The sequence below is a fragment of the Lissotriton vulgaris genome, chromosome 4_1 (genome assembly GCF_964263255.1).
Source record: "Lissotriton vulgaris chromosome 4_1, aLisVul1.2, whole genome shotgun sequence".
NCBI classification, from domain to species: Eukaryota; Metazoa; Chordata; class Amphibia; order Caudata; family Salamandridae; genus Lissotriton; species Lissotriton vulgaris.
The window spans coordinates 1,807,916,386-1,807,934,241 of record NC_141691.1 but is presented as its reverse complement, the minus strand read 5'-3'; the positions used below and the strand labels follow the sequence as shown (position 1 = coordinate 1,807,934,241).

The 17,856-nt window shown below is 48.2% G+C and overlaps 1 protein-coding gene across 3 annotated transcripts in view; it reads left to right on the top strand.

Moving 5' to 3' along the window:
* The first annotated feature begins 1,534 nt into the window (after positions 1-1,534).
* SYBU (syntabulin) overlaps positions 1,535-17,856 on the top strand; it is a 167,724-nt gene continuing 151,402 nt past the window's right edge. For all 3 annotated transcript variants that reach the window (XM_086966132.1, XM_086966130.1, XM_086966129.1), the window contains exons 1-2: positions 1,535-1,654; positions 2,350-2,545. In XM_086966132.1, coding sequence (XP_086822258.1) covers positions 1,631-1,654; positions 2,350-2,545 — 220 coding nt within the window. In that variant the 5' untranslated portion in view covers positions 1,535-1,630. The remainder of the gene's footprint in view (positions 1,655-2,349; positions 2,546-17,856) is intronic.

Here is a 17,856-nt window from a genome sequence, read left to right as displayed (position 1 = left end):
GAAGCCAGGCATCCTAGCGCTGTTGGGGGCTAGTGGAGATTAAGCAAGCTATTGCCCAGAGTTGCAGAGTGGGACCCATGATTAGAATAGGCACAGAGGCGAGAATTATCAGGTCCGGGGAAATTGTGCACAAGACCCACCGAGGCGGGAATTGAACCCTGGTCCGGGCCAGACCTCTGCATCAGGGTCTGCCGCTCTAACCATTCAGCCACACTTCTCCACACCAGCCTCTGTCATTCCACTCACATAACACTTGTCGGCGCTATATTTTTTAGCCTCCGCCATCCCAATCACATTTGATAATGCTGCACATCTCAGCTTCTGCCACTCCACTCACATTTACTGGTGCTATATATATCAGTCTCTACCACTCCACTAACATTTGGTGATACTGCATTTCAGCCTCTGTCATTCCACTCACATTTGGTGATGCTGCATTTCAGCCTCTGCCACTCCACTCACATTTACTGGTGCTACATATATCAGTCTCTACCACTCCACACATATTTGGTGGTGCTACATATATCAGTCTCTCCCACTCCTCTCACATTTGGTGATGCTAAATATATCAGCCTCTGTCACTCCACTCACATTTGGTGATGCTGCCTTTCAGCCTCTGTCACTCCACTCACTTTTGGCGATGCTGCATTTCAGCCTCTGCCACTCCACTCACATTTGGTGAGCTGCATATATCAGTCTCTACCACTCCACTCATATTTGGTGATGCTACATATATCAGTCTCTACTACTCCACTCACATTTGCTGATGCTAAATTTCAGCCTCTGCCCCTCCACTCACATTTGGTAATGCTGCATTTCAGCCTCTGTCACTCCACTCACATTTGGTGATGCTAAATATATCAGCCTCTGTCACTCCACTCACATTTGGTGATGCTGCCTTTCAGCCTCTGTCACTCCACTCACTTTTGGCGATGCTGCATTTCAGCCTCTGCCACTCCAGTCACATTTGATAATGCTGCATTTCAGCCTCTGTCACTCCACTCACATTTGGTGAGCTGCATATATCAGTCTCTACCACTCCACTCATATTTGGTGATGCTACATATATCAGTCTCTACTACTCCACTCACATTTGCTGATGCTAAATTTCAGCCTCTGCCCCTCCACTCACATTTGGTAATGCTGCATTTCAGCCTCTGTCACTCCACTCATATTTGGTGATGCTAAATATATCAGCCTCTGTCACTCCACTCACATTTGGTGATGCTGCATTTCAGCATCTGTCACTCCACTCACATTTGGTGATGCTGCATTTCAGCATCTGTCACTCCACTCACATTTGGTGATGCTGCATTTCAGCCTCTGCCACTTCATTCACATTTGGTGGTGCTGGTTATCTGTTATCTAGTACTCCCTTAGACCTTGTGAGACTGCCTGTCTAGTCAGTGCTGCTCCAATCCGTGTGTAGCGATGCTGCCTCTTTAATCGCCGCGCTCCTGCATCTCCCTAGCAGCGCTGCTGTGAGTGGCTGACTGCGCTACTCCCCTCGACGTGTGCTGTTTTGCTCGTCACTGCCCGAGCTGCCTCTTTTGCCGCCCATAGTGCATCACATCATCTTCTCTCCTCCATGACAGGTCGCACCAGTAGGCAGTGAGTCGCCTCCGGGACGATGGGGCGCTTTCAGGAGAGCAAGGTAAGGCGCAGGTAGACACCTACGCTGCCACAGCATCCCTATTATGAGCGGGTAAGGCGGGGGCGGTGGCGTCGGGATGCGCTCCGGCAGCGGATGTGGCAGGACACGGTCCATTGGCTTCCCCTACTGGGGAACATTCCACTGAATGGCATGACTACACCTGGCCAGCAGTAGAGCGCTGGGGTGATGTTGGTTGATGATTGTGCATGAGAGAGGGAGAGGGGAAATACCTGGTGCTACCACACAGACAGGTACAGTCAGTGCCAGGTGGTGGCGTAGGGTATCTCCAGGGCTTGGAAAAGCTCTTGCGCCACCTGCGTATTAACGATGTGCCAAGGGGCACAAGCATCAGTGCTCTGCGAATCGAAACCCCACCCTCGGCATCTGTGTCCAGCTGACACGGGTGCCAGGAGGGAGGGTCTCCGGGCAGCATGAGCGCTCCCTATATGATCCCAGAGGGATGGGCAGGGGGTGACGGGAGTGTGGGGAGTTGATTTCAGCGGCCTCGGCTCCTCTGCCACCCTCCTGTGGGTCCGGGGAGGCCGCCCAGGCAGCTGCGTCAGGAGCCCTGCGCAGGGATGGCTCTCTGGCGCCTCTGCCCGTGCCTTGTACAGCTTGGCCGGGCGGCCGCTGAGCTGCGCGCTGCGGGGACGGGGCCCGGCCTGCGCTGACACTTCTCCCGTTCCATCCTGCAGGCCACCGTGGAGCAGCCGAGGGCTCCGGACAAGGAGGCGTCCGCCCGCAGCCGCATCCCGAGGCTGGTGCTGCGCCCCTATCTGCCTCGGCAGAAGGCCTCCCCCTCCTCCGAGTCCCCCTACTCCGAGGAGGAGAGCAAGGACTTCCAGAGCTCGGGCAGGACCATCAGCAGCAACAGCAACAGCTTCTGCTCAGGTACGGAGAGCTCCATTTATAGCGCCGCAGGCTGTTTTGTAATGTGTGACAAACAGGCACTGCCCCCTGCAGCTGCACACAGCATTTCATCATACAAGAAAACGGCTTCTGTTCAGCAACATGAAGGCACACAACACCCCACAGTGCCACATCGCAGCAGAAAACAGATATGACTGGCACTGCCTCCCCCCACCCCTCCTCGCACCGTCCATCACCCCCACTTTACGTAGCTGCACGTGAGAACCCGGCGGCCGCCCAAGGGCGTACAGTCCTCTCTTACACAACACGTCACAGTGTCGTATCTTCATTTAAAACAGTTAATGGTCTCGCCAGAGTCAGCTCAGCCTTGAGTTAATAACACAACCAAATGAAATACACCCGGTATTACACAGATGCTGGCAAGTCCGCAAATTCGGGGAGAGGATCTGGCGTGGTTCTGACAGCGCCATCACTAGAGTCGCTAGTTTACGAGAGTAAAATGAATCAGCAACGTCATGTAAACAGATTATAAAGATTCACCCAGATAAAAAAAGGTTACTTCTTCAAACCTTGTATTTCACTTGAATACTTTAGACTTCATTCACATCTGTTAAAAGTAATGCTTTATAAACAACGTTTCCCCGCTCCAATGTCTTGGCAACACGCCCACGGGTTACCCAAGAGATGTCAGTTTGTCAAGTGCTCTGTATAAATCACCAAAATTGTTGCTGTATACGGAGCGGCGTTATCGCCATTGAACCATACCAGGGGTCTGAGATTTGACAGTCAGATTAAGGCACAGTGATTTGAGTAGGATCACACAAAATGGTCACGTGGGGATTCAGGATTTTAGCTCAGGTTTCCGAATTATACATTAAACAACTGAACGTCTGGATGAATATCTCATTCCCTTTCCTATTTACCACTAAACATGCATGTTTAAGTTGAATTATTTCATGACCCACGTTAGTGCAGTGCGCCTCATATTACATTAAATCTGAAATGGTATTGGTGAAAAATGTTACATATCTTTCTTGGGGAGAAAAGTAGAAAGTTAATCTAAGGGAAGGCACGAGACTATTTCCATGTTCATTTCACTGCCTCCCTGCTTAACTCACAAACAGTACAGAGGGAGAGGGTCGGCGATGCAGGTACATGGATTAGCAAACCAGAGAGGACTTGGGCTTCTTGCGGAGTTTGATCGCTTGCGAATCGGGGCTCAGCCTGGCTAGAGACACCCAAGGCCGAAGAGCGCCTTTTTATTAGATTGTGTGCTTTCAGCTGCCCCTCATCCGGTGGGAGGGAGATGACAGTGACTGGGATGAATGGTTCGGCTCGATTTTAGCTCATGAGTCAACCTGGGACACGGGCCGAGCCAGAGCTTGACGTTTAGCCCACGCCAGCCTTTCCTACATAGAGTGTCATGAAAGGAAGATGAGCGCCTATGCATATACTGGTATTTATATAGAGTGAAACTAGCCGGAGAGCAACTAAGAGCTGGACATTATGGCAGTGTTGAGAAATACAAGCTCGTGTACTTCCAGTGGCGGGTACATCTTTTTAGATTGCACAAACGCACCACATATGTACATTTTAGTCACAGGGAGCTCTGGAACCTCACGAGTGGCTCATATTTCCGATAGGGCTGGAAACTCCTGTTTCGGGAGAGAGGTGAATAACATGGGGACCCGGCCAGATCAGCATGTGGATATATATTTTGCGCCCAATAATGGTCCCATTCTCACTATGATTTACCATCTGCTCCGAGTGGGTAGTAAATGGAAGCAAAGGGTCAATGTTGTTTGCAGGCACAAGGTGGCGAGGGCATGAGGCAGGGTAGTCTCCTGTGTTGCCTTGAGGGGCAGTGTGGGTTTCCATCAATAGTGTTTGGGGGAGTTCATGTGCAGTCGGGCAATGCCAGTGCTCAGAGCCCTTTCTCTGTGATGGCAGAGGTCTTACCAGGTGTGTACCAGGTGTGTATGTGCACCCAGATAACACCAGGCCTGGTGCACTCACACATGGTATTTGTGGGTGAGGTACCACTGGCATTTCGTAGTCTGTCAATGGGGTGGTCTCCCTGATACCATTCTGCCAGACCCATAACGTGGCTCATAATTTCACTGATGGCCCTGGTGCCCCAATATTACCACCAGATCATTCCAGGCTGCTCCTAATGAGGGTCTAAGTATTTTGCCCATATTCACGAGATTTTTTTTTGTCAAGTGCAAGGCAGGATTTGAAATCAAGGCCCTGCAGTTATAAAGTCAGCATCTTACACACTAGACTTCATCACCTCCCTTATCTAACTATACCCCCAATAACACATGGGAAAAATAAAGTCTGCCAAGGGAAATCCAGTCCACTCTCACACAACACATTACATCAGTGTACCCCATCAGAGAACAGGCATTACTCACAAGTCTAGTCCCATTTAACTATACAGTTTCATATCATAAAACAGTTTCTGCTTGGGTACCGTGTACTGTGCTGCTACGCTACCACACAATATCAAACCACACTAAACAGATGATACTCAGATGTACGCTTCTTTGACTGTAACACTAAATGCTGTGATATTTAGAAAGTCAAGTCAAGTCAAGTCAAAAAAATTTATATAGCGCGCTACATACCCAGGGGGTCTCAAGGCGCTTGAAGAGGGGTGGGGAATTACTGGTCAAATATCCACGTTTTAAGTTGCTTTCTGAATGCTAGGTGGTTCTGAGTGAGGCGGAGTTGAGTGGGAAGTGAGTTCCAGGTTTTAGCTGCTAGGTAGGAGAAGGATCTACCTCCCATGGAGGTTTTGTTGATGCGAGGTACAGTGGCAAGGGCCTGGTTGGAAGATCGTAGCTGGCGTGCGGGGGTGTAGAAGGACAGTCGTGTGTTGAGGCATTCTGGTCCGGTTTCGTAGAGTGCTTTGTGTGCGTGGGTTAGGAGCCGGAAAGTGATCCTCTTATTGACGGGGAGCCAGTGGAGGTTTTTCAGGTGACCAGAGATATGTTCTTTGCGCGGGATGTCTAATATGAGCCTGGCTGAAGCGTTCTGGATTCGTTGGAGTTTTTTCTGGAGTTTAGCGGTAGTACCGGCGTAGAGGGTGTTTCCGTAGTCCAGTCGGCTCGTGACCAGAGCGTGGGTGACCGTTTTCCTAGTTTCGGTGGGGATCCAATGAAATGTTTTTTTGAGCATGCGAAGAATGTTGAAGCAGGATGAAGAGACGGCGTTGACTTGTCTGTTCATTGAAAGTGAGGAATCCAGGATGACGCCCAGGTTCCGTGCGTGGTCCGTCGGGATGGGTGCTTTTCCAAGGGCTTCTGGCCACCAAGAGTCGTCCCAAGCAGAGGGGGAGGTACCTAAGATAAGGACTTCTGTTTTATCCGAGTTCAGTTTCAGACGGCTGTGTTTCATCCATTCGGCAACTTCTTTCATTCCTTCGTGTAGGTTAGTTTTGGCGGTGCTAGGGTCATTGGTGAGTGAAAGGATCAGTTGAGTGTCATCCGCGTAGGAGATGATGTTGAGGTTGTGTTGGCGTGCGATGGCCGCGAGGGGGCTCATGTATACGTTGAAGAGGGTAGGACTGAGTGAGGATCCTTGAGGTACGCCGCAGATGACTTCAGTGGCCTCTGAGATGAATGGTGGGAGGCGGACTCTCTGGGTTCTTCCAGTGAGGAACGAGGTGATCCATTCCAGTGCTTTTCCTTGTATTCCGATGTTTCTGAGGCGCTGTAGAAGGGTGCTATGGCAGACTGTGTCGAAGGCTGCGGAGAGGTCAAGGAGGATGAGGGCGACTGTGTCTCCATTGTCCAGGAGAGTTCGAATGTCGTCTGTTGCTGCGATGAGGGCGGTTTCAGTGCTGTGCTTGGCTCGGAAGCCGGATTGTGAGGAGTCAAGGGATTTGTTTGTTTCAAGGAAGGCGGCGAGCTGGTTGTTGACTGCTTTCTCGATGACTTTGGCCAGGAATGGAAGGAGCGAGATGGGGCGGTAGTTTTTGAGTTCGGTGGGGTCAGCTGTGGGTTTCTTCAGGAGGGCGCTGAGTTCGGCATGTTTCCAGCTTTCTGGGAAGGTTGCGGAGTCGAGGGAGCAGTTGATGACGTCTCGGAGGTGCGGTGCTATGATGGAGGCTGCTTTGTTAAAGATGTGGTGAGGGCATGGGTCTGTGGGGGATCCTGAGTGGATAGAGTTCATCAGACGGATGGTGTCTTCGGTGGAGATTGGTTTCCAATCATTGAGGGTGTTTAAGGGAGGTGGGGGTACTGCAGGGGGATGGGTGAGTTGGTCTTCGGGTTGGTTGTCGAAGCTGTTGTGGATGTCCGCGATTTTGTTGTGGAAGAATGAGGCTAGGGAGTCGCAGAGGGCTTGGGAGGGTGTGATGTCGTTGGAGTTGGCCGCGGGATTGGTAAATTCCTTGACAATGTTGAATAGTTCCTTGCTGTTGTGGGCGTTGTTATCTAGTCGGTCCTTGAAAGCGGCTTTCTTGGCATTTCGGATCAGTTGGTGGTGTATGCGGGTGGCGTTTTTGAAGGCTTCCTTGGTGCTGGTGGTTGGATCTTTTTTCCAGGCCTTCTCAAGGGAGCGGCAGAGTTTCTTGGATTTCTTAAGATCATCGTTGAACCAGGAGGCCTTCTTGCTGCCGAGTTTGTTTTGTCGTTTTTTCAGTGGTGCTAGGATGTCGGCGCTGTTGGATAACCATAGAGTGAGGTTGGAGGCGGCTTAATCGGGGTTTGAGGAGTGGGCTGGGGGGTTAAGAAGAAGCGATGAGGAGATCTGGTCGACGGTGATTTTGTTCCAGTTTCTTTGCAGAGTTGGTTGGGGGTGGTTGTTGGGTTTGGGCTTGTTGTAGGTAAAGTGAACGCAGCTGTGGTCAGGCCGAAGGAGATTCGTGGTGTGGCTGAAGGAGACATGATTGCTGGAGGTGAAGATAGGGTCGAGTGTGTGACCTGCGATGTGGGTGGGGGAAGTGACAAGTTGATTAAGTCTGAGGTTGGCGAGGTTGTCCAGAAGGGTGGTGGAGTTGCGGTCGTAGTGCTTTTCAAGGTGAAAGTTGAGGTCTCCCAGAAGGATGTAATCTTTGGAGGGGAGCGCGTGTGGAGTGATGAAGTCCGTGATGTCCTCACTAAATTGAGCGCGGGGTCCTGGTGGCCTGTAAAGGAGGGTGCCTCTGAGTGTGGTCTTGGGGTCGATGTGGATCTGGAAGTGGAGGTGTTCAGAGTTGGCGAGATTGACGTCTGAGCTGGTTAAGATGTGGATGGATTTCTTATGGACGATAGCGATTCCACCTCCTGTGTGGCCGGTGCGGTCCTTGCGTATGATCTTATAATCTTCTGGGATGGCGATGGTGATGTCTGGGGCAGAAGAGGCGTTCATCCATGTTTCTGTTAGGAAGGCGACGTCCGGAGAGATGGTGTCTAGTAGATTCCATAGGTCAATGGCGTGCCTGTGGACCGATCGGGTGTTGAGCAAGATGCATTGTAGGTTGTTGGGGTCGGATATCTGTGGTGTGACCGTAGCGGAGTTGTAGATGGTGCCGTAGAATTTGCAGGAGTTGCATGAGAAAGGTCCGTGGGTTTGTCCAGGAGTAGCTTGGATGCAGTTGGGGGAGCGGCCGGGGTTAAGGGCTAGGAGGGTGGTGGCATCGTAAGTGATGCGGGAGGGGTGGGGGGTGCAAGGGCCAGGGGGTATGGCGCTGGGCGCGGTCCAGGCGCGGACGGGCGTAGACGGGCTTACCTTTGGCGCACCTTCGGCGCAACTGGGGCGCGGTCGCTGCGCGTGGACGCTGCACGTTAATGCAGCGGTCATGTATGGATGGTGGAGGGGGTGGGGCGAGGGCGGCTCAGCTGGGAGGCGGGGCGGGCTACAGAGGAAAACAACAACAAACAAAATGGCAGCGTGGGGGTGAGCACAGCAGAGCGCTTGGGGCAAACGCGCAAACAGAGTGAAAGTTACAATTTTAAATCAAAAAGTGCATATGAAGCACAGCGGCAACCAGGCAGACAGCAGGCAATAATTATTAGGCAGTTTTAATCAGCAACGCAGCACAACGATACCAAATGTCGCCAGGGACACTGGGGAGCGACCACTCAGCCCGAGAGAGAGGAGCGAGTCACGGCGCTTTCAGGTAAGGGAGCGCTGTTTCTAGTTAGTGGGAGGGCGGCTCAGCTGGGAGGCGGGGCGGGCTACAGAGGACGACAACAACAAACAAAATGGCAGCGTGGGGGTGAGCACAGCAGAGCGCTTGGGGCAAACGCGCAAACAGAGTGATAGTTACAATTTTAAATCAAAAAGTGCATATGAAGCAAAGCGGCAACCAGGCAGACAGCAGGCAATAATTATTAGGCAGTTTTAATCAGCAACGCAGCACAACGATACCAAATGTCGCCAGGGACACTGGGGAGCGACCACTCAGCCCGAGAGAGAGGAGCGAGTCACGGCGCTTTCAGGTAAGGGAGCGCTGTTTCTAGTTAGTGGGAGGGCGGCTCAGCTGGGAGGCGGGGCGGGCTACAGAGGACGACAACAACAAACAAAATGGCAGCGTGGGGGTGAGCACAGCAGAGCGCTTGGGGCAAACGCGCAAACAGAGTGAAAGTTACAATTTTAAATCAAAAAGTGCATATGAAGCAAAGCGGCAACCAGGCAGACAGCAGGCAATAATTATTAGGCAGTTTTAATCAGCAACGCAGCACAACGATACCAAATGTCGCCAGGGGCACTGGGGAGCGACCACTCAGCTTGTGAGCTAGGTTGTGAGCTCTGAGAGTAAAATCACAAAGTACCAGGCCACAAAACATTTCTCAACAAGGTGCATGATGCTCTACATCATAAACAAAACAGGCATTAGTGAATATGACAAGTATGACTATTTTGGTTAGTTTATAAATAAAAGTTCTTCTTTGTTGACTGGTCACTATATGTGTGGCGCTGGCTGGATGGATGAAGAGTGGATGGAATAACGAGCTGACAGTTTGGTTGGATTAGTGAGTGCATAGTTGGACGAATAAATGAGCGACTAGGATACCTAATGCAAGTGCAAGGATGAATGTGTTTGCATTAAAAAAATTGTGAAAGCATGAATGGATGAACAGGTGAGTGAGCGCACAGATATATGCAGATGACACAGCAATACGGTATGTATATCTTTAAATTGTGTGGTATTACATAGTGGACCTCTGCCACACACTTTTAAAGATATATCTCATAAAATAACCCTTACCTTCTTTTACCTCTACCCACCCCTGAAACCTAAAACCATCCTTAACTTCCTTTACATCATCCCGCCCCTAAACCCTAAAATCACCCTTACCTCCCTTTACCCCTACCTACCCCAAACCCCTAAAATTACCTTTCCCTCCCTTACCAGCTACCCACCCCTAAACACAACAATGACAATTTCCATTCCGTTACCATTACCTCTTTTAAAAAAAAAACCACGGTGTTATTTGTAAAAAAAACCTTCCCTGTGTTGTAAAGTACTGAGTAGAAAATAACATTTCTGAATGGAAAAGACTGCATAGTGCATGGGCCTGTGTGTTAAAGGCCATGTTGTAAAAAAAAATTCCATCAGGATATTAGTCTTATAGGGTGCGGTATCAGACTGCAGTAGTGATCATTTTGTGACCATGCCAAGAGTTAACAATATGACAGTGCACTAGGCACCATCATTCAAAAATACCCAACATTCATACATAATCACCCTGATTAAGCTAGCACAAGCATTGTACCAGGGATGGGTATCATTGTGTCAACAGCGTTTACATTATGTCAATAATTACAAACGTTGTTCTAGATCGCACATTAACCATGAGTGGGAACTACAATGCTAACAAATTATCTACAAATAACTGTTTGATTAATCTTAAATGCATGTCTAGGTTTGCTCGATTATGAAGTAATCCTTAGTGAATGTTGAGATTCTCACCATCACTTGTTAATCTTAAATTCAAGTTTATATTTCCAACCAAATATTATAAGTGCCAGCAGAAATGTGAAAAATTGGAAGTCTTGCCTGGATGGCTGAATTTTCATCATCACTCAATAATCCTAGTCTATGATCAGATGTAGCACATCATTCAGTACTCATAGTGGAGAAGTGTGGCTCACTGGTTAGAGGAGGCAGACCTGGAAGCAGAGGTCAGCCCGGGACCAGGGTTCAATTCCCGGCTCGGCGGGGTCTTGAGTCCTAAAATGTGGTTCAATTCCCGGCTCGGCGGGGTCTTGAGTCCTAAAATGTCCATGGACTCGACAATTATCGCTTCGGTGCCTACTCGATTCACGGGTTCACACTCTGCGGCTCTGGGCAATAGCTTGCTTAATCTCCACAACGGCCCCTCGCGGCGGGATGCCTGGCTTTCACCTTGCGGATACCCTGCCGGGGTTATCTCACAGGGGAATACCAGAACGGGTTCCCTAAGCAAGTGCTTAGAAACCGGTTGGTGATTTGCGCTATATAAATTCCTGTACATTTACATTTACATTGAGATTCGCACCATCACAAACTAATCCTGAGTATGAATATCAGATGCTACAACAATGCATGATGTTTCCAACACATGCTTATACCACAGATTTTTAAAACATGGTATTTTACCATGCATTATAACAATTGATATATGATGTGTGTGTATATGTATGTATATATATATATATATATATATATATATATATATATATATATATATATATATATATATATTTTCTCCCAACCCTCTCCTCACGGAAAAGAAATGAGCCGCACTCCAGTGGTGAATGGTAAGTTCCTGCATTTAATGGCAATAATTTTCAGGCATTTCCTGACGCGTTTCGGTCAAAACATTTGACCTTTCTCAAAGGTGTGCCTTTAAATTCACACACCACAATGAAACTGCTGTCTTTACACTTGTTGGCACCTAGTGGCCACGCCTATGGGTGAAATTATTACTGCAGCATGCTGGTACTTGTGGTGCAAAACAATTTTATTTTCTTCAACCCTCCAGTGGGTGATAAGCACATGTTCGTTAAATGAAGTCCTTTACAGCTCACTGCTTCTCCCTGCACACCTATTCCTGAGGCTTCTGGTGTCCCATGCCAGAGTCAGTCTTCGGCACAGAAAAATAAAAAAAGGTTACATGGATGTTATAGTTAGGAAACAGAATTTAAAAAACCTTAGAATTCACCCAAAAAAACAAAGGTTACAGGGATGTTATAGTTAGGAAATAGACTTAAAAAACCTTAGAATTCACTCAAAAACCGAAGGTTACAGGGACGATATATTCAGTAAATAGAATTTAAAAAAACCTTTGAAATTCACTGCAAAAACCAAAAGTTACAGGGACGTTATAGTCCGGGTCAGATTTTACTCATATGAAACCAGTGAAATTCAGCATTTATAGTTACCTGAGCTAACTATAACTTACGCCCCAGCAATGCACTCCATAGGAGCTCACATATGACATCATTCATGGCTTGGTGAGTGACATCACCGGTGACATCACAAATGGCAGCACTGATGACCTCATCAAGTGCATGCATTTTATAAACATTTCTGATAATTAATGATACATACTAAAGTACTGCATACGTTAAATTACTATTCTTTCTGTACTACTGTTAAGTGATAATATTTCTGACATATGTGAGTGGTTGTCTGACTGTCTGAATACATGTGTGAGGGGCTGCCTGGGTGTGTGAGTGACTGTATGGGTGAATAATTAGGTGAGTGAGTAGCTGTATGAGTAAGTGGCTGTATTGGTGAGTGAGTAGGTGTGTGAGGGGCTGTATGGTTGAGTGAGTGGCTGTGAGAGTGGCTGTATGGGTGTGTGTGAGTGGCTGTATGGGTGACTGAGTGGCTGTGTGAGTGGCTGTATGGTTGACACAGTGGCTGTGTGAGTGGTTGTATGGGTGAGTGACTAGGTGTGTAAGTTCTTGTATTGGCGAGTGAGTGGCTGTTTGAGTGGGTGTTTCATTAACTGCGTGGGTGTGTGAGTGATCATGTGACTGCTTATGTGTGAATGGATATATAAGTGTTTTATGTGTGGGAGTGGGTGCATGAGGGGTTGTATGAGTGAGTGAGTGAGTGGCTCTGTTGAGAGGCTGTATGGGTGAGTGCATGGGGGTGTGAGTGGCTATATGGTTGAATACATGGGTTTGTGAGTAGCTGTATGGGTGACTGAGTGGCTGTGTGAGTAGTTGTATAGGTAAGTGAGTGGCTGTGTGAGCAGCTGTATCGGTGAGTGCATGGGTGTGTGAGTGGATCTATGTATGAGTGAGTGGGTTTGTGAGTAGTTGTATGGGTGTGTGAGTGGATGTATGAGTGGTTTTGTGGGTGTGTGAGTGGATGCGTGAGTGGTTCTGTGGATTATGTCATCAATTATGTAATTTGTGATATCATCATTGATGTCAATGACCATGTCATGAGTGATGTAATATGCAAGGTCATAAGCAGTGCACTGTGGGGGCTTGTGTTATAGTTACCGCAAGTAACTACTGCTGAATTCCACTGGATTGTACTGGTTAAATCTGAGCCTAACTATAATGGCCAATGTAACCTTTGTATTTTGGGGTGAATTTCAACTTTTTTTAATGTTATTTCCTAACTATAATGTCCCTGTAACCTTTGTTTCTTTCAGGGATTTTCAAAGGTTTATTTCAAATTTTATTTCCTAACTGTAACCTGTAACCTTTGAGAGTGGGTGTATGAGTAGCTGTATAGGTCAGTGAATGGGTGTGTGAGTGGCTGTATTGGTGTAAGAGTTGGTGTGTGAGTGGCTGTATTGGTCTGTGAGTGGGTGTGTGAGTGGTTTTGTGGGTGGGTGAGTGCCTGTTTGGGTCGGTGAGTGGATGTGTCAGCAGCTGTATGGGTTTGTGAGTAGGTATGTGAATGACTTTATGGATCTGCTACTGGGTGTGTGAGGGGTTTTTGTGGGTGTGTGAGTAGTTGTATGGGTCAGTGACTGGGTGTGTGAGTGGCGTATGGGTCTATGAATGGGTGTGTAACTGTATTGGTATATGAGTGGGTGTGAGAGTTATTTTGAGGGTGTGTGAGTAGGTGTGTGAGTGACTTTATGGGAGTGGGTGTGTGATTTGCTGTTTGGGTCTGTGAATGTATGTGCATGGGGCTGAATGGGTGAGTGAACGGATGCCTGAGTGTCTGGGTGGGTGTATCAGTAGCAGTGTGAGTGACAGGACCAGAATGGAAGCTCACCTGCTCCTTTATCCAAAAAGAGTCCACAGTTTTTCACAAAATGTCTACCCCACTGGAGTACTTTGCATTGGCTAATTAGTAAGTTCTACCTTCGTGGGTAAATGTCTAGTGCATAATCCACACTACAGCTGCCTAATGGACCACAATTAAATGTCCCCAGTGACCTAGGGAACCCTGAAGAAACACCATGGAAGACAGAAGGTTGGAGAGCCACCCACCTGTGGATACCCTAGTACCCACATTACCTATACCAGGGAAGCCAGGTGCAAAGGGGTGAAGTGGTGTCTGAACTGCTGTTGAATCCAATGGAGGACTTCAGGAAAGTGCCTCTGCTGGAAGAGGAGAAAGTCTCCGTGGGAATCCAAACATGTATTTTTGAAGAAGAGTACCTGAAAGCAGAGGGGACAGAGTATATGTCACTCAGGAATGACCAGGAGACTTGGAAGACGAATGCCCTCCGATGTCGGGTGCTTTAGTGGTGATGTTGAAGACCCTTGACTCTGCAGCTGCAGCAACCAGGCAAAACTGAAAATGACCAGGAGCTGTATAAGAGCTGTCCACTGAAAGATGTTGAGTGCTGAGGGGTCGGTGTCCAGCAAGAGCACCAACAAGCTTTGGGTAATGCAATCCACGCAGGAAGTCAAGAAGGTGCACCGGTGGGACCAGCAAGGTCCCGGAGACTTACCACAAGCAGGGAAGTCAGGGCAGGCCCGAGCAACCAGGGGACCCCAAGGAAAACAAAAGTGACCCTCAAATGAACCCACAGGCCGGAGGCAAAAGAGTTGTGAGAGAAGCTCGAGCAGCTCACCAAAAAGAGCATGCCATGGTGCCCACGAGGCAGTGTGGCTGAAGATCTTGGTGGAAGAAGTTGTCAGAGGTTGGGACTACTTGGAGCCTAATGCACTTGTCGTAAAGTTGCCAACAAGCATTTGCACTTGCAAAAGTATGCGTTGCACAGTGGTTCAGTTAATGCAGCCCCCACGAGGGATTCTGGCCTCAAACTCAGTGAGAGGATAGCTTAGGCCTCGATGGACGTAGGAAACTACAACCTGTGTTGTGGAACCCTTCGGAGTTCGCTGGAGCTCGGGATCAGCAGACCAGTCAGCAGTGTTGAGGTGTCTGCAAATGCAAGGGAGTGACTCCTTCACTTCAAGGAGATTCCTTCAAGTGTCTTGGATGCTCCACAGGTCGTGGATGAATCCTGTATGGTGCACTGGCACAGACATTGCAGCAGACTGGAAGGGAGAAGAAGTTAGGCCCAACAAAGTCCAGCAAAGTCCAGAGTGCCCAGACGATAGAAGTGCAGTGGTTTCAGTTGTTAATCTTATCCCAAGACAAATCTAGGGACCTACATCCAGGTAAGCTATTACGTACCCTAGGGACAGGGTTGGGAAGATTCAGGGGACCCTCCCAGGGGAGGGTCTGGGCAGGGGGGAGGTTACTCCCTTGTCCTTTGTCCAGTTTTGTGCCAGAGCGGGAGCCAGCGGCTACCACAACTGGTTTGAACTGGACTATGCACAGGGACACCAAATGTCACCTTCGTGCAGACTTTTGGGTGCTGGTAAGTGTATCCACCCGGTCCTAATACACTAAACCCTGTCTGGTAGGTGGTCACACCTCCCTGGGACCGGATGCCTATTGTTCCACCTTCCTCTGCTCGACCTTGGACTCAGCAGTAGGAGGGTAGAAATGTGTCTCTAGTCTCTAGTCGGCAGCAACAATTTTGTACTGTCCGGGACTAGAAGGTTGGCAACCGGAACACTCAGAGCCTAACGGAGGGTTCTGCCAGTGCTTGAAATCCTACCTCCCACACCGTTCATGGTGTGGGGATATGATTCCAACATGTTTGATACAAAACATGATAGGATTCATTGCAGCCGTTTTTTAGATGGTCATCGTGCGATTAGGTGGTGCCCCTCTATATAGTATATGGCTGCTTCACTGACAACCCGGGAGAATGGACTCTCTAGGCTGCAGGGGTGTCCTGCTCATGCAGGATTCAGAAAAGGGGGTGGTGATGAACAGAGTGTCTGAATTAAGCAGACCACTCTTACCCAGTCTAAAGATCAGGGCTTGATCCATCACCGTTATTTATCTCACTGCACCATCCCAGCTCAGAACCTGGCTATATGCAAATCAGTCTGTCCCTGGCCCAGTGCATCATGGGAACAGGGCAGACTAAACTACCAAGCCAATTCTTCACCAGAAAGGAGACAAGCTACCGGGGACCGGTTTCTGGCATTTCAGCCGTCTTCGGCCCGGCTTGCTTGAATCCTGATGGTGCAGTGAGAAAGGGACTCATGTCTGAGTATACCCTGCCACACCTATAGTGGCCATAAACGATTCAGAAAAGGGGGTGGTGATGAACAGAGTGTCTGAATTAAGCAGACCACTCTTACCCAGTAGGAAGATCAGGGCTTGATCCATCACCGTTATTTATCTCACTGCACCATCCCAGCTCAGAACCTGGCTATATGCAAATCAGTCTGTCCCTGGCCCAGTGCATCATGGGAACAGGGCAGACTAAACTACCAAGCCAATTCTTCACCAGAAAGGAGACAAGCTACCGGGGACCGGTTTCTGGCATTTCAGCCGTCTTCGGCCCGGCTTGCTTGAATCCTGATGGTGCAGTGAGAAAGGGACTCATGTCTGAGTATACCCTGCCACACCTATAGTGGCCATAAACGATTCAGAAAAGGGGGTATTGATGAACAGAGTGTCTGAATTAAGCAGACCACTCTTACCCAGTTCTGAGCTGGGATGGTGCAGTGAGCTGAAAAACGGTGATGGATCAAGCCCTGATCTTTGGACTGGGTAAGAGTGGTCTGCTTAATTCAGACACTCTGTTCATCACCACCCCCTTTTCTGAATCTGCTCATGCACCCTCTCACTTGGAACAAAGCACCCTGCCTTCAGGATTGCAAAGGCCTCCTATGGGGTTGACTTACGGGTTTTAAGTGCAGTGACCCTTAGATATAGTAAATCTATATCTTTAGTAAGAGGAGCATGCACCAACCTACACAGGCTGCAATGGCAACCATGTAGTTACATTTTGAATGGTTTCTCATTGGTGGCATAATACATCCTTCAGTCCATGGGAGACCTCTGGGGTACCTTTGCCCTGGGTACATGGGTACCATATACTAGGGACTGACAAGGGTACCCCAGTATCCAATCAGGGATGTACTTAAGTACTGAACACAACAATTTAGTGAGAAAGCAGATAGACTTGGGTCCTGACTAGCAGGATCTCAGTCAGACCAGTCAAGAACAGCATCACATCAAGCAAAAAGTGGGGGCAACCATACGAAGCAGATCCTACTTTCCTACAATGTTGATACCCAACTTTCACTAAGAAGCCTGCAGTTAGTGCTACCAAAGCTTGAGATCCTCTATACCAAGGCTGTGTTGTCTTGATTCCATCCCTTGCCTCATTCATCCACCAGCAGAGAGTCCTGCATCTTTACCTCACTCCTGCAGGTTATTTTACTTCCCTATTTTCACTCTTTGCAAAGGGTTTTCAGACTTTCTCTTCTACCATCTTTCAACTTCAATATTTTCTCTCTCTTGCTATGGGTCAAGTTTTATGAGGAAACATAAGTTCTGGTCCCCTAAAAAGACTGGCACTTGGCCCTACCTGCAACCAGTGGCTACAATTAGGGACTGATTAGCTTTAAATCCTGCATTATGTGTGCAGGCTTATATAGATAGTGGAATTTGCATATCTTAATGGGAGGGAAAGTATAATCTGTTTAAAAAAATGTGAGAGGAGAGCAGATGAAGTCAGAAAGGTATATTTAAAAAACAGAGTGTTTTCATCATCATATACAGTGAGGAAAATATATAAGGAGTATCGTCCTATTCATTGTCATTGGTTTTGTAATTTAAAGTCAGATCTTTTAAAAATACAAATGCCTGCTACACAACCAAAATTATTTACTAATTCATGGTTAATATTTGGAAACAGGAATTGTTATTACTACTTTTTTATGAAGAGATTCTTGATTGTTGGAAATGTGCCCTTCTTGTAGGGTCACCCCCCGAATTTTGCCTTCTATTGAAGAATCCGTTTTTGTTGGCCATAAGACACTGCACCCTGCTAACCAGTGATAAATGGCTTGTGCTCCACTTTCAAACATTGCAAAATTGAAAAAATCCCATTGGC